The sequence below is a fragment of the Oncorhynchus keta genome, chromosome 17 (genome assembly GCF_023373465.1).
Source record: "Oncorhynchus keta strain PuntledgeMale-10-30-2019 chromosome 17, Oket_V2, whole genome shotgun sequence".
Classification (NCBI taxonomy): domain Eukaryota; kingdom Metazoa; phylum Chordata; class Actinopteri; order Salmoniformes; family Salmonidae; genus Oncorhynchus; species Oncorhynchus keta.
Genome location: NC_068437.1, coordinates 14,031,502 through 14,055,242, shown reverse-complemented (window position 1 = coordinate 14,055,242; position 23,741 = coordinate 14,031,502). Strand labels below are relative to the sequence as shown.

General features: G+C 40.9%; 1 protein-coding gene across 4 annotated transcripts in view; it reads right to left on the bottom strand.

The window, feature by feature from the left end:
- The window catches only part of LOC118396467 (calcium-dependent secretion activator 2-like), a 237,686-nt gene that overhangs the window by 65,854 nt on the left and 148,091 nt on the right, over positions 1 to 23,741 (bottom strand). For all 4 annotated transcript variants that reach the window (XM_052465503.1, XM_052465505.1, XM_052465504.1 and 1 more), the window contains exons 12-14: positions 19,733 to 19,869; positions 8,723 to 8,910; positions 629 to 730 (exon numbers count right to left, since the gene is read on the bottom strand). In XM_052465503.1, coding sequence (XP_052321463.1) covers positions 629 to 730; positions 8,723 to 8,910; positions 19,733 to 19,869 — 427 coding nt within the window. The remainder of the gene's footprint in view (positions 1 to 628; positions 731 to 8,722; positions 8,911 to 19,732; positions 19,870 to 23,741) is intronic.

The window sequence follows — 23,741 nt, the reverse complement described above, 5'->3', positions numbered from 1 at the left end:
GACCCCTGCTGCTTTCAACAGCCCCCTACCAACTTATTGTCCCCATCTTCCCTCTTTCCTCCTTGGGACCAGATGGAGGGCCCTTCACAGGCGTTGAACAAACCATCCTTCAGGGTCTGGATCTGTTTCCATGGTCCTGACAATAAGGCCATACAATGCAATAATGGTGAATGGCAGCTCACAGATAATAACAATAATAATAATTTGGTGGGTGCTGAAACTTTTCCTATTTCAAGTGTGTATTGATACGGGAAATTATGTTTTTTTTTTTTTTTTTTTGCACATCTCAACTCTCCTGAGACAACATCGGAGAATGGGGTCATGACTAGGGTCTGCCATTATCAACAGCGACCCTGGACCAATTAGGGTCAAGTGTCTTGCTCAAGGGCACATCAACAAATGTTGCACCTTGTCGGCTCTAGGATTTGTACTAGCGACCTTTCAGTTACTGGCCCAACGCTCTAACTGTTAGGCTTACTGTATATTGGACCAAAAATCCAATATACAGTATTTCACACTTGTTTAAATGTGTTGAAAGTTCTTATTATACTCAGTTACAAGTGAATTACTGACAAATATTATGACATACCATCGTGTGTAATCACGTCAATCGTAGAGGAAGTAGTACCTAAAATGGATGATCTGGTTGTCCAATAGACTCAGGAGACGGCCTCTTATGTCCTCAAACTGTTCTCTCTCTTCCTCAGTCACTGTGCTCATTCCATCCGGCCTAAAACAAAATACACATACAAATTCTTCATGATCATTTCATTAAAGGGGCAATCTGCAGTTCAAACAACAACAAAATACACCAACACTTTTTGGGGTAAAGGGCTTAGGGATGGGGTTGGAGAAAACTAACCAATCTCAAATTCATAGACTGTGCTATGGATGCAAGGGCTGACCATAAATTAAATCAAAATTATACTTTTATACAGGGTTTGTTTACAATGCTATGGTTTACAAACAATATAATAAAACAAGCTTATATTTTGGGGTTCTGATGAGGTTAGACAGTTGAACTAAGCTCATGAGGCATTTATGAGTAATATTCAAGAATCAATGGCTGTATATCATTCATTTTAAAGTCTGAAAATGGATGTAGCAATTGCAGATTGCCCTTTTAAGGCTAGCAATGAACCCATTCCCTTCTTGCCTCTGTATGAATAGGCACTCTGGGGAAAGAGAAGAAATGCAATCACTACCCAGACTGCTAACCTTGACTTCCAGGGCTATTTTCAGATGAACGAGATAGGCGTGCCCTCAAAACGACACTCACTTTCACCGGGAAGAGTGGGGGAGAGGTTGTCTGTGTTGTGCTTATAAAAGCCTATGCAGTGAGCTCCTGACCATGATGTATTAGCCTCTAGCAGGGGAGAATGACAGGCATCTGCAACAATATTCGTGACTTGAAGTTTGAAATGAAAACTAAGTCGAAACGGAGAAACTGAACTGTGAATTGCATATGAAGAATTTACTAATTGTTTGTGTGTTTTTGTTGTTGTCTGTTTTTACTCCGCCAAGTGACTTCTAGAAAACAAAAACCTCTAAGATAATTCTAGAATAAATTAGTGTAAACCATCCTATCAAAAATGTGCCTGGTTTTAGAGTAAAAAAATGTATCTCACATTTGAAATGTACAAAGGCTGTAATAAATTACTTTGTAAAAAAAAATGTTTGAGCAAGAAATGTAGTGACAATACAGTTGAAGACGGAAGTTTACAGGTTGGAGTCATTAAAACTAGTTTTTCAACCACTCCACAAATTTCTTGTTAACAAACTATAGTTTTGGTAAGTCAGTTAGGACATCTACTTTGTGCATGACACAAGTAATTTTTCCAACAATTGTTTACAAACAGATTATTTCACTTATAATTCACTGTATCACAATTCCAGTGGGTCAGAAGTTTACATACACTAAGTTGACTGTGCCTTTAAACAGCTTGGAAAATTCCAGAAAATGATGTCATGGCTTTAGAAGCTTCTGACAGGCTAATTGACATCATTTGAGTCAATTGGAGGTGTACCTATGGATGTATTTCAAGGCCTACCTTCAAACTCAGTGCCTTTTTGCTTGACATCATCCAAGAAATCATTCTCTCTACTATTATTCTGATAGTTCACATTCTGAAAATAAAGTGGTGATCCTAACTGACCTAAAACAGGGAATTCTTACTAGGGTTAAATGTCAGGAATTGTGAAAAACAGAGTTTAAATGTATTTGGCTAAGGTGTATGTAAACTTCTGACTTCAACTGTAGACGCTTGCAGTCCCCATCTCCCTATTAACTCTTTATTTGAATACATTGCTTACAAATAATCCTGCTCCATGACCACGACCCTTGTGTACTGTCCTCCTAAAGCTAATTCATAATTTCTGTCTGAACAACTCACCATTGCTGGCTCCCTCCATAAGCAGAAATGGTTCAGAACTCTGCAGCCCAACTCCTTACCTACACTAAGTCCTGGTAAAAAAAAATATCACCCCATCTGCTGTGAACTCCACTGGCTCTCTGTCTCCCACCGTGTTATGACAAGATCCTCCTTCTGACCAACAAAGCCCTTCACCACCTTGTCCCCCTTTACCTCTCTGACCTTCTTCATCTACCAACCCATACGCTCACTCCGCTCCACCACAGCAGGCCACCTTGCCTCTCTCTCTCTCTCTCTCTCTCTCTCTCTCTCTCTCTCTCTCTCTCTCTCTCTCTCTCTCTCTCTCTCTCTCTCTCTCTCTCTCTCTCTCTCTCTCTCTCTCTCTCTCTCTCTCTCTCTCTCTCTCTCTCTCTCTCTCTCTCTCTCTCTCTCTCTCTCTCTCTCTCTCTCTCTCTCTCTCTCTCTCTCTCTCTCTCTCTCTCTCTCTCTCTCTCTCTCTATCTGTTTTTTGTTTAGTTTCTACAATTGTAAAGTGATTCTGGGTCAGTGAAAATCACTATTTAAGTCCCATGTATTATTATTATGAACATAAGGCCATCACTTCAACTCCTTTACGCTTAATTACTAAAAGGCCCTGGTCTACAATGAAAAGCAGCCCTCTCTTCACAACCACACTTGTAAGGACAACTTGTAAACCCTGTTGTTCCCTAAATCTGTCAATTCATTAACCCCCCCGGCTGCAACCCCCTTTAACAAGCACCAGCTAATCGCAAAGGAACACAAAAAGGATAGCGCTGGGAGGGGTGGGTGAGTGTGCTCACTCATGTGATGGCAAAGGACATTTTCTTTCATGTCAAGGTAAAAAGAAGGCAGTGGATTTCTTGTTCAGTTCCTCCCTCACACTCCAGCCCAAATGTCCAGCTGAAGATATAAGGGTCATGTTTTGCAGCTTCCCCATCTTCAGCCTTTGGCCATACACTAAGCCTCACACACTCGACCTTAGTCCCAGTCCATGGATCCTGAGAGCTGACCAGTTGCTGAAATGGAATTATACAAATATAATCACATTAACACAAGCAAAACACCAGATTGCAAGGTTGGTCAAAACCGACAGTTTTGTAGTATGGAGTCAGATAAGAAATAGACTCTCACTTCAGTTGTTCAGTCCTATGATACATAACACCTCTATGTTGACATCCTTGTCACATTCAAAGTGTACCAGCATTCTAAGCCAGCGTTGTTTAACCAAAAATGGTTGGCAACAGGGTAAAATACCCTGATAGGCCATTCAAATATAAAGTATAGCCCCTGTGCTTGTAACTGGCTTTCCCATAATAGCTTTTCCCTGACTGCTATCAAATCCAATCAAACTTCCCGTCATGCTTGGCTGCACACGTCAGAGTTGGATGCAGTGCAACAGCTTTTCGAGGGCAGAGGCATTGTTGCTGCTAAATGAAGCGAGCGTGTTTGAGTGGAGGCTAAACGCTGACCCCCACTCACAAAGGGTTAACAGGCTCCAGGATGGGGCTGTAGGTTACTGTCAGGGTGTTTACAGTGGATATGGCTCATCTGTAAGTGTTGACTGTCATGTTCGAACACGCTCCAAACCTCAGGATCTCTGGGTTAATCACATCCGACGGAGTGGGCGTCATCTGACGGTGAGGTAGCGGCCATGCGTGGCAGGGCACTGTGTGTGTGTGTGTGTGTGTGTCTCCTCCCTTTAGCAGCGTGGGGAACGGGGATGGGTGACAGTTAGGAGACACGGGATGGGTGGCATGGGGAAGTCGGGGTTGCAGAAGTAAAAGCTCCTGTCACATTCTGAGCTCATGAGAGCCGGACATCTCTGAGAAGCAGGGGGATAGGAAGTGACAGGTAAGAGAGAGGTGAGCAGGAGATGATGTGTCCACTGTCACTTTCCACACGGCTCATAACAGCTCACAGTGCTGCCCTTTGGCCCTCCTTGCCATGGACTCTTTTAGCCTTGCTCTGCTCCCAAACACACCTGTCTCCATGAAGATGGAAGCCAAACCTGCACGAACCCATGGCGGTGGCAAAGCTCAACGAGTCAATCAAAACCAGTGATCCACAAAAGTTGTTTCAAAGTTAGCAAGGACAACTTTTTTTTCCAGAAATCACAAGCCACATTCACAACCATTGTACAAAGAGTGTGATTGTTAAAGACTTACATTATCTGGTAGAAATTTTATTTTGTGCAACAGCCTCTAACCAATTAACTGAGAACCTAAAAATGAAAGCTCTAATAAGGAAATATTATCCTCAAATCAACCAATTCTTTGACAACTATTGGTCTCCAAGTGCATAGGCTAATCCCAAAATGCAGGGGTACGCACACACACACACATCACAAAGAAAGGGCATGGGTTTTTGTACACAGTAGATCTGACAGATTTCATATAATTAATATATTTTTTAAATAAAGTACACATTCGCCAAGGCCCTTCCCCTTTGTTTAGAAACAGGACCAGCACTTTTGACAAGACAAGAAGATTGCTTAAGGCTGTTGCATAAAACTACCTCCATTCTCTCGGTCTGTGGCCTCATGCTACTCAATGCCTCCTCTCCATTCCACACCCCCCCAGGCAACATCGAGAGTACTGAATAGGCATCAATTATTCAAATTAGGGCTCCAACTGACAAAAAGCCAGTTCCAGCAATCTCTCACATTTATACGTGGTGATTACTTAGAGAGGCTAATCATTACTGTTCTAATTTGCTAAATTACTGAGCAAAGAGAGAAAGCACATATATTAGCATTTATCACAGGGGAAGTCAAGCAGGGGTTATTTGAGGTAAGTGGGAAACTATTAGCCGTAAGAGAACAGTAAATAGGGAACAGAGTGGAGCTGTTAAGCCGACAAGTGGCCAAGGTATACTGCTCATATCGGACTAAATACAATAAACTAATAACTTGTGCCTTTGAGAAAATGACCAATGGATATGTGTTAGTGTTAAACATCCTGAAAATATTATTATATTTGATTATAACTATTTGTTGGATGTGAAACATTTTCTGGATGCAAAGACCTTCGATATTTAGTTCAATCTAAATGATAAAACTCAACCATATATGGTGTAAGAAATTGTGAGTAGAAATGAATCATGATCAACAACAAAAAAGAGAGAAAACAAGTAGGGAGAAAAGGGAACAATTATCATTACCTATTAAAACCTATAATTATTTTCTAATCGTATTATGCTCTGATGCAGAGTTGAAAGCTAAGTAGTAATTTGTGAGAGTCTCTGTACACATTCTCCCTCCATAGCCACTGCAAAGAAGAAGCCAAACAGGGTGGTTACTATTATGGTACTGTCAAGTTCCTTTGCAAGACTCGTCTTCACAATTCACTAAAGCCACCCGTTTTTATTTGACTTATTTTAGTCAGGACACAAATAAAATGCTTGATTTCTGAGAGGAGAAATCCTGAAATAATAGGTATACACGCTTTTCTATAAGTGCATGGCAGCCTATGTATGGAAAAAAAAGGTATTTGTCGCATGCGCAGAATATACAACAGGTGTAGACTTTACCGTGAAATGCTTACTTACTTACGAGCCCTTTCCCAACAACGCAAAGTCAAAACGTAAGAACATTTTCAAATAAAAATAGATAGCAAAAATGAGACCATATACAAGGACACCCGGTACTGAGTCAAAGTTTACATACACTTAGGTTGGAGGCATTAAAACTAGTTTTGGTAAGTCAGTTAGAACATCTACTTTGTGCATGGCACAAGTAATTTTTCCAACAATTGTTTACAAACAGATTATTTCACATATACTTCTGTATCACAATTCCAGTGGGTCAGAAGTTCACATACACTAAGTTGACTGTGCCTTTAAACAGCTTGGAAAATTCCAGAAAATTATGTAATGGCTTTAGAAGCTTCTGATAGGCTAATTTACATAATTTGAGTCAAATGGAGGTGTACCTGTGGATGTATTTCAAGGTCTACCTTCAAACTCAGTGCCTCTTTGCTTGACATCATTGGGAAATCTAAAGAAATCAACCAAGACCTCATAAAAAAATTGTAGACCTCCATAAGTCTGGTTCATCCTTGGGAGCAATTTCCAAACACCAGAAGGTACAACGTTCATTTGTACAAACAATAGTACGCAAGTATAAACAACATGGGACTATGCAGCCATCATACCGCGCAGGAAGGAGACACGTTCTGTCTACTTGAGATGAACGTACTTTGGTGCGAAAAGTGCAAATCAACCCCAGAACAACAGCAAAGGACCTTGTGAAGATGCAGGAGAAAACGGGTACAAAAGTATCTATATCCACAATAAAACGAGTCCTATATCGACATAACCTGAAAGGCCGCTCAACAAGGAAGAAGCCACTGCTCCAAAACTGCCATAAAAAGCCAGACTACGGTTTGCAACTGCACATGGGGACAAAGATCACACTTTTTGAAGAAATGCGACAATCGTTATATAGTGACCATCATTATGTTTGGAGGAAAAAGGAAGAGGCTTGCAAGCTAAAGAACACCATCCTAACCGTGAAGCACGGGGGTGGCAGCATTATGTTGTTGGGCTGCTTTGCTGCAGGAGGGACTGGTGCACTTCACAAAATAGATGGCATCATGAGAATGGGAAATTATGTGGATATATTGAAGCAACATCTCAAGACATCAGTCGGGAAGTTAAAGCTTGGTCGCAAATGGGTCTTCCAAATGGACAATGACCCAAAGCATACTTCCAAAGTTGTGTCAAAATTGCTTAAGGACAACAAAGTCAAGGTATTGCAGTGGCCATCACAAAGCCGTGACCTCAATCCTATAGAAAATTTGTGGGCAGAACTGAAAAAGCGTGTACAAGCAAGGAGGCCTACAAACCTGACTCAGTTACACCAGCTCGGTAAGGAGGAATGGGCAAAAAATCCCCCAACTTATTGTGGGAAGCTTGTGGAAGGCTACCCGAAACGTTTTACCAAAGCTAAACAATTTAAAGGCAATACTACCAAATACTAATTGAGTGTATGTAAACTTCTGACCCACTGGGAATGTGATGAAAGAAATAAAAGCTGAAATAAATCATTATCTCTACTATTATTCTGACATTTCACATTCTTAAAATAAAGTGGTGATCCTAACTGACCTAAGACAGGGATTTTTTACTAGGATTAAATGTCAGGAATTGTGAAAAACTGAGTTTAAATGTATTTGGCTAAGGTGTATGTAAACGTCTGACTTCAACTGTAAGTGTGAAATGCCTTTGTTCGTCATTTATCTCGGTGGGAACCAAGTCTTCTCTGAAAGTTGTTGGCCTTCCGGCTGTATGGCTCTGATTGTCCTAAAGGGGTCTGCCTTTCCTGTCTTCTGTTGTTGTTCACTCTGGAAGATAACCTGCCATGCCGACGATTCCCATTGGTGATGAGCGTAGTAGGATAGTCTCACTTAGATTCGCTTTTCTCAATATCTTGACTAAAGACAGCTAATCAGCTATACCAGTGATTGTCTGAGGTGAGCTTCTCACCTCTTCCTCCTCGTGTTGGTATTCAGGATTCGGACCAGGATGGACATGAGCTACAGCTACATTAAAATATGTAGCTCTCACCTCACGTTTCCTGGTCTAATGTTCATTTCGTTAAAGGCTTTTTATGTACTCTGGCCAAAAGGGGTGTTCCGTCATGCTGACAAGCTCTCTGACCTCACTCGGGGCGTGGCTATTTACTGTGCAAAGGATACGATTAGAAGTGATCTCTTATGACTCCTAAAATCACATTCCTCTCTTAACAGAAATACTTTCCTCATTTTTCATATTATATGTACAACATATTGGATGGAAACTTGACATATAAAGGGGGTATTCTTTCCAAGTTACAGTATTTGGTCCATAGTTTTTAATAACATCACAAAATGAAAAACAATATGACATTAATTGTCTCCATCACATTCCCCATGTTAGAATTATTGTTCCATTGTCCACTTTTGGACGTTAGACAATTTTGCCGCCCAAAACTCTGTGTCAAAGGCATTCCTTTAGTTGATACCAAAGGGTAAAGAGATAGTTCTCTCCTGCTTAATTTAAGACCGAGTGTGAACGGTCGACCATCCAGCAGCTCTCCCTCCCCTCTGTGGGAGAGAGAGAGGCCTGGTTACTGTTACCCTCCCTCTGAATACTTTCCAAATGCACTGTCTGTGTGTAGGGGCAATGAATGGAAGTGTGTGAACAACATCGAGTCTTTTTACGAGTTATTGATATTGTTTTCTTGACACTGACCATCTGAATCTCCGGAGACAACGTTTCAGTTAATCAAACAGTTAAAACAGTATACTACACTTTTGTAACTTGTTCGTGGAGCTTGTCAATGAATGTACCTGTTGCCATGAATGTGGGAGGCGCAGAAAGCATAGCTGTAATGCAGGAGGGTGGGGTCGACCAGGACGTTGTTCCCAGAGTACTCCATCAGGTCCCGGAGGTAGCTGAGGTGGCGGTGGCAGCCCCTCACACCGTAGCGGGCGCAGTACTCATCCAGCACAAACACCTGACCTGGACTGAACCATCCCTGTGGACACAAACAGAAGACAGGCTAGAGAGGACAGCTTTGAGTTATTGGGGAGCCTGCCACAGATGGTCTCTGACTGGAATCTGTTGAAAACAATTGATAGATAATTACGGCTTCTTTTTTGGGGGGCGGAGATTGGAATTCCGAACCACTTACACACATTTGAATATACTTGTAAAAGGATGGGAGCAGATAAGTAGGGGGAAGAATAAAGGGATTCGACATGTGTAGGGCTGATGTGGGTATCGAACCATGATCCCCACCACAGCGGGGGATGTACAGTGCATTCAGAAAGTATTCATACCCCTTCACTTTCACATTTTGTTACATTACAGAATTATTCTAAAATGGATTAAATTGTTTTTTTGCCCCCTCAATCTACACACAATACCCCATAATGACAGCAAAAATAGTAAAAAAAAAAAAAATGTTTGCTAATTTATACAAAATTGAAAATTACATAAGTATTCAGACCCTTTACTCAGTACTGTGTTGAAGTACCTTCGGTAGAGACTACAGCCTGAAGTCTTCTTGGGTATAATGCTACAAGCTTGGCACACCTATATTTGGGGAGTCTCTCCTATTCTTATCCGCAGATCCTCTTTAGCTCTGTCAGGTTGGATGGGGAGTGTTGCAGCACACCTATTTTCAGGTCTCTCCAGAGATGTTAGATCGGGTTGAAGTCCGGGCTCTGGCTGGGCCTCTCAAGGACATTCAGAGACTTGTTCCGAAGCCATTCCTGCATTGTCTTGGCTGAGTGCTTTGGGTCGTTGTCCTGTTGGAAGGGGAACCTTCGACCCAGTTTGAGGTCATGACCTCTCTGGAGCAGGGTTTTCATCAAAAATCTCTCTGTAATTTGCTCCATCTTTGCCTCGATCCTGACTAGTCTCCCAGTCCCTGGTGCTGAAAAACATCCCCACAGCATGATGCTGCCACTACCAAGCTTCACCGTAGGGAGTGTGTCAGGTTTCCTCCAGCCGTGACGCTTGGCATTCAGGCCAAAGATTTCAATCTTGGTTTCATCAGACCAGAGAATATTGTTTCTCATGGTCTGAGAGTCTTTAGATGCCTTTTGGCAAACTCTAAGTGGGCTATGATGTGCCTTTTACTGAGGAGTAGCTTCCACTCAGTTATGCTGGGCGGCCAACTCTAGGAAGAGTCTTGGTAGTTCCAAACATCTTCCATTTAAGAATGATGGAGGCCACTGCGTTATTGGGGACCCTCAATGATGCATACATTTTTTGGTACCCTTCCCCAGATCTGTGGCTGGACACAATCCTGTCTCAGAGTTCTATAGACAATTCCTTCGACACCATGGCTTGGTTTTTCCTCTGACATGCACGGTCAACTGTGGAACTTTATATAGACAGGTGTGTGCCTTTCCAAATCATGTCCAATCAATTGATTTGACTGCAGGTGGACTCCAATTAAGTTGCAGAAACATCTAAAGGATGATCAATGGAAACAGGATATAGCTGAGCTCAATTTCATGTCTCATAGCAAAGGGTTAGAATACTTATGTAAATAAGGTATGTCTGTTTTATTTGATTTTAAATGTATTTTAAACATGTCTAAAAACCTGTTTTCTCTTTGTCATTAAAGGGTATTGTGTATAGATTGCTGAGGATTTTTAAAATATTTTTTATCCATTTTAGAATAAGGCTGTAATATATCAAAATGTGGAAAAAGTCAAGGGATCCATAGAAGAGAGCATTCCAATTAGACCAGACTATGGGCCATAGTTATGCCTTTTATGCCAACATTCTATTGATTGGAAACTAGATGATTTGTATTTAATTGAACAATTCATTTATGTTAAAACCTAAAGTACACATTCATTTTCAAAACTAGAGTACACATCTTCAAACAAAAAAATAAAGGCAATCTATGAGTTTAAAGCAGGAGCTATGACAGAAGCTCAATTATCACTGTAAATAGAGCATACAGCTAAGATACAACCCTCTGCAATAAGCTGTTAAAGGAAAGATTCACCCATATTGAATGTTATATTGTTTTTGTGCATCTCTGAGAGATGTTATATTGATTCCCTGGGTCATTTCATGTTTCATGTGTATCCGAACTATTGCTGTTCAAGCAGGCAGAAATTTGGCCGGCATGACGCAGCATTGCGATAAAGCAGCTCTCAATACACTGGAAGTTAATAGGAAAACAACTTTTCGATTGCGAAATTGTCTAACATACATGTAGATTTCAATATTGATCATATTTTTTGCGATATTCCTATGTGTAATTTAACAGAAGGTCCACCACATTTCTCCTATTTGTCTGCCTCTTTAGTCCAGGGTGCATTGCATGGTGCCGTTGCATGGCCATTACGAATGTCACACTCTGTGAGGCACATCGATCTGCAGGTTGAACATGGTGAGATTCCAGACTAAATTGATTGTGCAGTTTGTTCAGGCAATAATATAGCTAACTAGCTACTTCACATGCTGATATTGACTTTGGTATTATTGTGTGTACCTACTGTACATTTGCTAGCTAGCTACCTAGCCAGCCAGCCAGCCAGCCAGCCCATAGAGACAATGGCAGTGGGTTTTGTAGTTGACTTGAGCAGCAACAGATTTTCACATGGTGCTACCAACCTTACCAACGACAAAATGAAACGTTTGTTCACAAAAAATTGTGTTCTCACATATGAGTGTTATTTAACACTGTAAATTATAAGAATTAGTGGTTTTCAGTGGATTTTTTTTTTAAAGAGAAACTCCCAGACTATTTCCAACAAATAAACAAAGGAGCGCAAGGTTAACAACAAACAATTAATTCATTGGCAAAAAAAATGTCACGCGTGAAATAGGAAGTTTGGAGCGATCTGAAATCCTGGAACATTCATTAGTTCATTCATCCTGCGCATAATAACAAAAGTAGTCATGAATCTTACAAACCTAATTAAGACTCCTCTCGGAAGGAATATTAACAAATTAGCACCTCCGCTGAGCAGTCGCCCACGACAACGCCAATAGATCCCTGGCATAGTAACCGAGACTCTTTGGGTGGCTATGGTTTGATTTGGGAGCAACCCAGACATGCGCAATACTGTGCCCCCTGTCTGAGTTTGTCTAGTTTCTATTTCCACATTAATGATACTCTTGATATACTTTTACATGGAAGGCTGAATAAATATAAAATACTTTTTTCATATTTTTTGTCAGAAACAACATGTCGATGGATACAAATGATAATATGCTGCCCACGCCGCTCGTGTCGCATTGCAAAATAAATGTACACATATATGTTATTCAATCATTGCACCCACAATGCTTGCGTGCGTCAATGAGCGTCTGCGCAGCCAGGCGCTAGAATATAACTTGGTTCTATTTGTGATGCTTGACACGCTGCAAGTCCTGCCTCTCCCATCTCCTCATTGGTTTTTAGGAGCATATACGCACGTGCCATCTCCTCATTCATTTTGAGGAGCATAGACCCACGTGGATGATTGAAAGATGAACTGAGGTCCACACTCCAGCCCAGTTGGTGGTGGTAATGCACCTTAACGTTGGTTGCCAACCGCTATATAAAGTCCAAAAAAGAAGCATGAAGGAGGAGAGATTACTAGAAACAAACTTGGTTTACGCTTTTATCTGTGGATTAATTGTCAGAGTAGAAGAGTATGTGCATTTCAGGTAAAATAACAACTCAATGTTTATATTCCAGGACAAGTTCGCTAGCAACAGCAAGCTAGCTAGTTAAATAGCCATAAATGTTTAATGCTTTTTGACATGTCTCCAAATTAATATAGTTGGTTCAGAGTTGTTTTTGATATTTCAACCTGCGTGTCCTGATCGCGTCTGGTGTGGGTAGACAAAATCCCCGCGGACACGCGCGGTCTGGTCAACATGTAAGCGTCTCCAATTTTTTGGTCTTCCTCATACTGAAAATAAAAGCAACCTTGAGCCATCCTGATAGGGACTGGGACACAATAGGATTCCTTAATGTCTTAATGTACTGGCAGACTCTTTGTACAGTCAATCAAAACAGGCTCCACTAAGACAGTTGGATATGACCTGACTAGGAGGCATTTAGCACACATTTCCTTTTAGGCATTCTTTCTTTCATTTCCTTTTCTATCGCTCTGTCACTCCTACCTCTCCAATTCTCCCTCCCCCTTTAGTTATTCATTCTCTCTTTCTCCCTCTCTCCATCTGAATCGTTCTCTCTTTCTATCTGAATCGTTGTCTCTCTCTTTTTCCCTCTCTCCATCTGAATCGTTCTCTATTTCTCTGTTGGATCTATTAATATCACACTACAAAAGAATACAGCCGAGCGCCCTGCAGCCTGGCAGCATGTGACAAGATGTTCCACTGTGACAAACAGATGGCCCACTCAAGTCTTGGCGCTGACCGCTCAATTAGCCATTAACGAGCTGACTGCCTCGTTAGCTCTCTCTAACGAACATGGTTCCTGTGTGCTGAGTGACAAAAGATCTGCTTGGCCTGGTCTTGGTCAACTCTGTGTCATAGCTCTTGTAAATGTGACCCCTCGCAAAATGGAACCAGCTAGAATTAAAGTTGTTGTGTCACCTTTTGAAAAACCTAACCTGTTGAACATAGGCTGTTGTGTGCACATTTATATATATTTGTTTTAAAAACATTTTTTTTAATTTTTAAATTTCACCTTCATGTAACCAGGTAAGCTAGCTAAGAACAAGTTCTCCTTTACAACTGCGACCTGGCCAAGATAAAGCAAAGCAGTGCGACACAAACAACAACACAGAGTTACACATGGAATAAACAAGCGTACAGTCAATAACACAACAGAAAAAAATAATGTCTATATACAGTGTGTGCAAATGGCGTGAGGAGGTAGGCAATAAATAGGCCATAGTAGCGAAATAATAACAATTTAGCAGATTAGCACGAGTGATAAATGAGCAGATGATCATGTGCAGGTAGAGACACTGGTGTGCATAAGAGTAGAAAAGTAAATAAAAACAATATGGGGATGAGGTAGGTAGATTGGGTGGGCTATTTACAGATGGACTATGTACAGCTGCAGCAATCGGTTAGCTGCTCAGATAGATGATGTTTAAAGTTAGTGAGGGAAATAGAAGTCAAAAAAAATCTAATTATTCAATAAATGTATGTAATCTTTTTTTTTTAAACACTGCTTCATGTCACTAGATGATGAACTGCTCATTTACATTATGACAGCTACAGTTGACTTACAGCGCCCTCAGAAAGTGTTCACACCCCTTGACTTTTTCCCAAAATAATTGCATTACTGCCTGAATTTAAAAAAAAATATCATTTTTGTCACTGGACTTCTCACAATACCCAATAATGTCAAAGTCTAATTATATTTTCCAATTTTCTTTATAAATTCATAAAAAATGAAAAGCTGAAATGTCTGGAGTCAATAAGTATTCAACCCCTTTGTTATGGCAAGCCTAAATACATTAGATGAAAATAGAAAAAAAACACACACCCATTGAATATCCCTTTGAGCATAGTGAAGTTATTAATTACACTTTGGATGGTGTATCAATACACCCAGTCACTACAAAAATACAGGCATCCTCAGTTGCCAGAGAGGAAGGAAACCCCTCTGGGATTTCACCATGAGGCCAATAGTGACTTTAAAACAGTGACAGAGAAGGAAGCCTGTACATAATAGATCCTGTTAGCAACAAGGCACTAAAGTAATACTGAAAAAAGTGGCAACGCAATTCACTTTTTGTCCTGAATACAAAGATAGTGTATTGTCCGGCAAATCCAATAGTGGTGGCTGCATCATGTTATGGGTATGCTCATAATCATTAAGGACTGAGGAGTTTTTCAGGATAAAAATGTAAAGGAATGGAGCTAAGGACAGGCAAAATCCTAGAGAAAAACCTGGTTCAGTCTGCTTTCTACCAGACTCTGGGAGATGAATTCACCTTCCAGCGGGACAATAACCTAAAACACAAAGCCAAATCTACACTAGCGTTGCTTACCAAGAAGACAGTGAATGTTCCTGAGTGTCTGAGTTACAATTTTGACTTAAAGGAAAGGTTCACCCATTTTGAATGTTATATTAGTCTTGTGCATCTCTGAGTGATGTTCTATCGATTCCCTGGGTCATTTAATGTATTCAGGAGTATCTGACTTATTGCCATTTAAGCAGTCAGAAATCTGGACGGTAAGTCACTCTCACTACACAGGAAGATAATAGGAAAATTATATATCACGAAACGATCTATCATACATATCAGACTTCAATACTGGCCGATGAACCTGAAGGTCACTCTGACAGAGCTCCAGAGTTCTCTACGGAGATGGGAGAACCTTCCAGAACGACAACAATCTCTGCAGCACTCTACCAATCATGTCTTTATGGTACAGTGGCCAGACAGAAGCCACTCCTCAGTAAAAGGTACATGACAGCCCACTTGGAATTTGCCAAAAGGCACCCAAAGGACTTTCAAACCATGACAAACAAAATTCTCTGGTCTGATAAAAAACCAAGATTTAACGATTTGGCCTGGGGCGAAGGTTCACCTTCCAACAAGGACAACAACCCTACATTGCTAGTTGTAAAATTGCCTAAGCAAAATGCACTAACTATCTACGTTACATGTTAAAACTGTCTTTGGTATTATTGTGATAGCTACATTGGCTAGCCAGCCCATAGAGAGAGCATTGCATTGTGGATTTTGATGTTGACTTGAGCTGCAACAGATTTCTACAATGATTTTCCATGTTGCTACCAACCTTATTATAATGCAAAAATGAAACATAGGTTCTCAAAAAATATTGTTCTCAAATATTAGTGTTAGTTAACACTGTACATTAAAGGAATTTGTGGTTTTGGCTCGATTTTCCCATTAAATCTGATTGGAAAACTATGTCAAGACTTAAATGGTTGTCTAGCAATGATCCTCAACCAATTTGACAGATCTTGGAACCTTTTGAAAATGATAAATGGGCAAATATGGTAAAGTCCAGGTGTGCAAAGCTCAAAGAGACTTACCCAGACAGACTCACAGCTATAATCAATGCCAAAGGCGAATCTAACATGTAATATTATTGACTCAGGGGTGTGAATACATTTGCTAAAATGTCTAAACACATCTTTTCACTTTGTAATTATTGGGTATTGTGTGTAGATGGGTGAGGGAAAAATACGATTTAATCAATTTGGAATTCAGGCTGTAACATGACAAAATGTGTAATAAGTCATACTTTCTGAAGGCACAATACGCTCTGTCAAACAGAGGTTTTGACAGAGCAAATTGTTTTCTGAGCATTGTTCTCAAGGCCTCATTCAAGTGTATTCAGCTTCATGTGACTAGCGCAAAGCAATTATGAGCTATTCATCAGCTGTGATATTTCTAATTAAAATGATCTTAATTGCTTTGCTAGGGCTAAGGAGGAGGTGTGTCGTGGTGAGAGGAGGGTGTGTGTGTGTGTGTGGGCGTGTGTGTGTCTGAATAATAATTCAGTTTCAGCATGACTGGCCATTCCACCTACTAGTTTGGCAACACATTCACACTGATGAGGAAGAATCTTAGTATGTGTGCATTAGAGAGTCTTCATGCATGTGTGTGTGTGGGGGGGAGATGTCACAAGCCTCAAACTTAACCTTTTTAACATGACTCACTTTTCAAGAGTGTCCTTTACATGTGTACAAACACACAGACAAGAAAATGCGTGCTAAATATACAGTACCAGTCAAAAGTTTGGACACACCTACTCATTCAAGGGTTTTTCTATATTTTTACTGTTTTCTACATTGTAGAACAATAGCGAAGACATCAACACAATTAAATAACACATGGAATCAAGTAGTAGCCAAAGAATTGTTAAACAAATCAAAACATATTTTATATTTGAGATTCTTCAAAGGAGCCACCCTTTGCAATGATGACAGCTTTGCACACTCTTGGCATTCTCTCAACCAGCTTCACCTGGAATACTTTTCCAACAGTCTTGAAGGAGTTCCCATATATGCTGAGCAATTGTTGGCTGCTTTTCCTTCACTCACACACACTGCAGTCCATTTCATCCCAAACCTTCTCAATTGGGTTGAGGTCTGGTGATTGTGGAGGCTAGGTCATCTGATGCTGCTGTCCGTCACTCTCCTTCTTGGTAAAATAGCCCTTACACAGCCTTGTGGTGTGTTGGGTCATTGTCCTGTTGAAAAACAAATTATAATCCTACTAAGCGCAAACCAGATGGGATGGTGTATCGCTGCAGAATGCTGTGGTAGCCATGTTGGTTAAGTGTGCCTTGAAAACTAAATAAATCACAGACAGTGTCACGAGGAACGCACCATCACACCTCCTCCTCATTGCTTCACAGTTAGAACCACACATGCGGAAATAATCCGTTCACTTACTCTGTGTCTCATAAAGACACGTCGGTTGGAACCAAAAATCTAAAATTTAGACTCTTTCTTTTTATTGGTGTCCATTAGTAGTGGTTTCTTTGCCACAATTCGACCATGAATTGATTCACGCAGTCTCCTCTGAACAGTGGATGTTGAGATTTGTCTGTTACTTAAACTCTATGAAGCATTTATTTGGGCTGCAATTTCTGAGACTGGTAACTCTAATGAACTTATAGTCTGCAGCAGAGGCAATTCTGAGTCTTTCATTCCTGTGACGGTCCTCACGAGAGGCAGTTTCATCATAGCGCCTGATGGTTTTGCCACTGCACTTGAAGAAACTTTCAAAGTATTTGAAATGTTCCGTATTGACTGCCCTTCATGTCTTAAAGTAATGATTGACTGTTGTTTCTCTTTCCTTATTTGAGCTTTTCTTGCCATAATACGGACTTGGTCTTTTACCAAATAGGGCAATCTTCTGTATAACCCCCCTACCTTGTGACAACACAACTGATTGGCTCAAACACATTTAGAAGGAAAGAAATTCCACAAATGAACTTTGAACAAGGCACACCTGTTAATTGAAATGTTTCCAGGTGACTACCTCATGAAGATGATTGAGAGAATGCCAAGAGTGTGCAAATGTGTTATCAAGGCAAAGGGTGGCTACTTTGAAGAACCTGAAATATATTTAGATTTGTTTAACACCTTTTTGGTTACTACGTGATTCCATATGGGTTATTTTGTCATTTTGATGTCTTCACCATTATTCTACAATGTAGAAAATTGTAAAAATAAAAACCCTGGAATGAGTAGGTGTGTCCAAACATCTGACTGGTACTGTATTTTTTCACATAATATCCAGTTTAGTTGTAAGTATATGATCCCATGTTAACTTCACTAGGGTAGGGGGCAGCATTCAGAATTTTGGATGAAAAGCGTGCCCAAATTAAACTGCCTGCTACTCAGGCCCATAAGCTAGGATATGCATATAATTAGTCGATTTGGATGAAAAATACTCTAAAGTTTCCAAAACTATTAAAACAATGTCTGTGAGTATAACAGAACTAATATGGCAGGCGAAAACCAGAGGAAAAACCAACCAGGAAGTACTATTATTTTGAAAAGCTGTTTTTCCATTGAAAGCCTATCCACCATACAAAGACTTAGGACCCAGTTTACGAGCTCTGTGGCTTCCTCTACGTGTGGCCAGTCTTTAGGCATTGTTTCAGGCTTTTACTATGAAAAATGAGGGTGATACACTGCTTTCAATGAGAGGACAGTGGAGATGTCCATCCATGAACCAAGCACGTGATCGAGAGTGGGCATTTCTTGTTTACCTTTTCCATTGACGAAGCTTTAGTCCGGTTGAAATATTATTTATTATTTATGACAAAAACAACCTGAGGATTGAATTTAAACATCGTTTGACATGTTTCTACTATCTTTTATTGTACTTTTTTGACTTTTCGTCTTGGTTTTGAGAGCGCGCATTGTGCCTTTGGATTTCTGAACAAAACGCACTAACAAAATGGAGGTATTTGGACATAAAGATTAACTTTATCGAACAAAACAAACATTTGTTGTCTATGGAGACCTGGGAGTGCCACCAGATGAAGATCATCAAAGGTAAGTGATTCATTTTAATGCTATTTCTGACTTTTGTAACACTCTCCTTGGTTAGAAAATGGCTGTATGGGTTTCTGTGGCAAGGAGCTGACCTAACATAATCGCATAGTGTGCTTTCGCTGTAAAGCCTTTTTGAAATCTGACACAGCGGTTGCATTAAGGAGAAGTTTATCTGTATTCGTATGTTTAACATTTGTATCTTTTATCAATGTTTATGATGAGTATTTCTGTTATTTGATGTGGCTCTCTGCACTTTCACCGGATGTTTGTTTGAGACAATGCTCAACTCAATCTCAATAGCAGTATATAAAGGGATTGGATCTGATTTTGAATCTGAAAGATGGCCTATTTACACATTTCACATTCAAAATCTGCATATAGCTGAATTCCTGAAATTGAAAGGGAATTGACCACTATATGAATTGCACATATGGCCAAGTACACCCCCCACACCCCTTCTCTGTGCCATGCATGGCTTTTGGCTTCCTCTCCACTGTTGTCATAAGGTGTATGCACCAATTTGGCCTCTGGATAAGAGCGTCTGCTAAATGACTTAAATGTAAATGTAAATGTAATAGGCCCAGCAGTTGTCTGTGAGGGTCATGTTTCTATTTGGGAAGTATTGATTAGCACCGTTTATCCCCCTACATTGAGTGTGAGAGTTCACAAACCCCCGAGGCTTGAGATTCTTGCTGCACACATCGAGTCCTAAAGCTAGGCCTAGCAGAGGATTTCTCTCCCACTCTCTCTCCCCTTCCCAAAATTGGAGTCCTGTCTCCTTTTTTTCCAGAAATGTCTGGCATATAGACAAGTAAACATTCAATTAAGGACCATCTTTATCTGCCCCTCTCTCTCTTTCTCTCACCAGGCAGGAGAAGGAGTCATTCATCCGGTGCTGTAGGGTCTGCTTCTGCAGAAAAGGGAACAAGGCGGCGTGGTCGAACCGACAGGGCACCGCAGAGATCAGCTCCTCTACCCCCTGCGTCTGAGAGCAATCCAGACCTGGGAGAGTGGGAGAGTGAAAAAAAGAGTGAGCGAGAGTGAGTGAGAGAGTAAAAGCAGACAGAGAGAGGGTAAGAGGCCGAATGAGTAGAAGATCTATAGAGAAACGGTTAACCAAAAAAATCCATTCCATCCTGCATCTCCATCAATGAAAATAGATAATTTTACTGAACAATGGAGCGCAACTTTGCAAGCCCCGACAGCACAGACCCCTCCTGTTCAAATCAAATCCCAGCATACAGGCAGACAGAATGACGGAACATCTGCTCACAGCAATTCACACCTTTGAGTACAACCGTGAAACTGGAGTGTAAAACGGAGGGAAATCTATTTGACTGCATTGGCACCATCATTTTTCGCTGCTTTGGTTATTAGTTCCCACCTCCATTGGCTTGAGATACTCTGTGAAATCCAGTTTCCAAATTTCAGCTGTAAATATGAGAAACTGACAGAAACTCTTGCAACAAGCGAGAGTATGTGAGAAAAAACAGTGACACAAACACAAGCATGTAACGCGTCTCGTCACGACACTGATATTCTTAGTCTTGGTAAAGCATCACTTGAAAAAAGGTAAGTCATTTGGTCAGCGGTGGATAAGCCTTGACCTTGAAACTTAAGGGTCACCTTTTCAGTGGACCTTCCTAATGACTGTTCCTACATAGAGCCTGTGTATGTGTTTTTATGTGTTTGTGTCCTACATCTCATTGTCTGTCTCTAAGGATGGATATTTTCAATGTCACACAAAGAGCCAGTGAATGGACAGGGAAGGGAGAGAACATCGTTGAAAAGAACGCATCAATGCACATACAGTTGAATTCGGAAGTTTCCATACACTTAGGTTGGAGGCATTAAAACTCGTTTTTCAACCACTCCACAAATTTCCTGTGAACAAACTTTAGTTTTGGCAAGTCGGTTAGGACATATACTTTGTGCATGACAAGTAATTTTTCCAACAATTGTTTACAGACAGATTATTTCACTTAACTCTCACTTAACTCACTGTATCACAATTCCAGTGGGAATGTTGACTGTGCCTTTAAATAGCTTGGAAAATTCCAGAAAATTATGTCATGGCTTTAGAAGCTTCTGATAGGCTAATTGATATAATTTGTGTCAATTGGAGGTGTACCTGTGGATGTATTTCAAGGCCTACCTTCAGAATCAGAGCCTCTTTGCTTGACATCATGGGAAAATCAAAAGGAATCAGGCAAGACCTCAGAAAGAAATGGTAGACCTCCACAAGTCTGGTTCATCCTTGGGAGCAATTTCCAAATGACTGAAGGTACCACATTCATCTGTACAAACAATAGTACGCGAGTATAAATACCATGGGACCATGCAGCCGTCATACCGCTCAGGAAGGAGACGTGTTCTGTCTCCTAGACGTAATTTGGTGTGAAAAGTGCAAATCAATCACAGAACAACAGCAAAGGATCTTGTGAAGATGCTGGAGGAAACAGGTACAAAAGTATCTATATCCACAGTAAAACGAGTCCTATATCAACATAACCTGAAAGGCCCCTCAGCAAGGAAGAAGCCACTGTTCCAAAACCACCATAAAAAAAGCCAGACTACGGTTTGCAACTGCACATGGGGACAAAGATTGTACTTTTGGAGAAAAGTCCTCTGGACTGATGAAACGAAAATAGAACTGTTAGAACATCATTATGTTTCGGGGAAAAGGGGGGAGACTTGCAAGCCAAAGAACACCATCCCAACCTTGAAGCAAAGGGGTGGCAGCATCATGTTGAGGGGGTGCTTTGCTGCAGGAGGTACTGGTGCACGTCACAAAATATATGGCATGATGAGGCAGGAAAATTAAGTGGATATATTGGAGCAACATCTCAAGACATCAGTCAGGAAGTTAAAGCTTGGTCTCAAATGGGTCTTCCAAATGGACAACGACCCCAAGCATACTTCCAAAGTTGTGGCAAAATGGCTTAAGGACAACAAAATCAAGGTATTGGAGTGACCGTCACAAAGCTCTGACCTTCATCATATAGAAAATTAGTGGGCAGAACTGAAAAAGCGTGTGAGAGAAAGGAGGCCTACAAATTTGACTCAGTTACACCAGCTCTGTCAGGAGGAATGGGCCAAAATTCAACACACTTATTGTGGGAATCTTGTGGAAGGCTACCTGAAATGTTTGACCCAAGTTAAACAATTTAAAGGCAATGCTACCAAATACTAATTGAGTGTATGTAAACTTCTGACCCACTGGGAATGTGATGAAAGAAATATTATTCTGAGATTTCACATTCTTAAAATAAAGTGGTGATACTAACTGACCTAAGACAGGGAATTTTTACTAGGATTAAAATGTCAGGAATTGTGAAAAACTGAGTTTTAATGTATTTGGCTAAGGTGTATGTAAACTTCTGACTTCAACTGTACCATCCATAAACAGCTAGAAGCAATGATGCCAGGTCAGAGACAGAAATAAGGAAAACACACTGAGAGGAAAAAAGGAGAAGGTGAAAGAGATAAAGAAAGGATGAGGGCAGATTCGACAGCCCTGTATGTGCCCAGGTTCACTTCCAGTCCTTTCAGACTCGTCCCAGTTAATGGCTGGTGTCGAGCAGAATGAGCAACCCCCATGAAAAGCCTAACACTCTCTCTTTTTCCATATTGTAGAAATACATTTGGGACCGACTTTTCTTCACATGACACATGGTCCCACAAAAGACCAAGGCTGTAGAGAAAATAATCTTTGCCCCCACGCCTCCAATGACCGCGGCTTCACACCCGAGACAAGCAATAGTGATAGCTTTTTATTAACGCTGCCATTTCTGTCTCGTCCACCACTCTTGTATGAATGGAGAAAAGCCCCGTGCTTTGCCTGCAAGCGCTCTCTCAGACATTTGCGTCTCCCCCTCCACCCTCCTCTGTCGCTTTTGTAAAAAAAATAAAAAAAGGCAGCAGAAGTGCAATCCCCACAATCAACTCGGAATCGACACTCTCCCTTTTCTTTCCTTCTGTCTTTCACTTGCTTTTTCTGTACTCCTGCCCTTTGGCTCCCTTGGCCCCCGTTTTCTTTCATTCTGATGTAGGTCATTTTACATGTGTTACCCTAAATGCGGTGTGTCCTTAATGTCATTTGGTTTAAGGCGTGCAGATATGGAGGAACAAGAAGATTCTAAAGAACACAAGACAAATGGATATAGATTAAAGCTGATGATGAGACGGGGAGGGAGAGACAGTATTGATTTAGGGGCAGCAGGAGGAGGCGTGATGTTAATTTATCCAGTCACTAGGAGAAATCCTATTGAACCATAACATCTAACTTCCAGCTACAGTATTATGTACAGATGAGGAGGAGGGGGGTGTTAATGTATCCAGTCACTAGGAATAATCCTATTGATCCGTGTCATCTTTAACTTCCAGCTACAGTATTATCTGTAGAAGAGGGGAGGGGGGATGTTAGAATATGTGTTTGTGTGTGTGTGTCTATATGTTGTGTGTGTGTGTGTGTGTGTGTGTGTGTGTGTGTGTGTGTGTGTGTGTGTGTGTGTGTGTGTGTGTGTGTGTGTGTGTGTGTGTGTGTGTGTGTGTGTGTGTGTGTGTGTGTGTGTGTGTGACAGTGAGTGTGTTGGAGTCGGATCAGTTAGAGTGTGTGTATAATGTGTGTGTGTGTGGGGGGGTATGTGGATGAATGGGGTATGTTGGCGTGTGTGTTGGATGAATGTGGCTAGACAGGTTGAAGGGGGTATGTACTGTAGTGTGTTTGTGTCTGTGTGTCCGTATGTTTGTATGTGGGTGAATGGGGCTAGATAGGTTGAAGAGGGTATGTACTGTGATGTGTGTGTGTGTTACAAAGCAACTTTGTTACAAAAACAACTTATGTGTGTCTCTGGAGTTGTTGAATTGTAGCT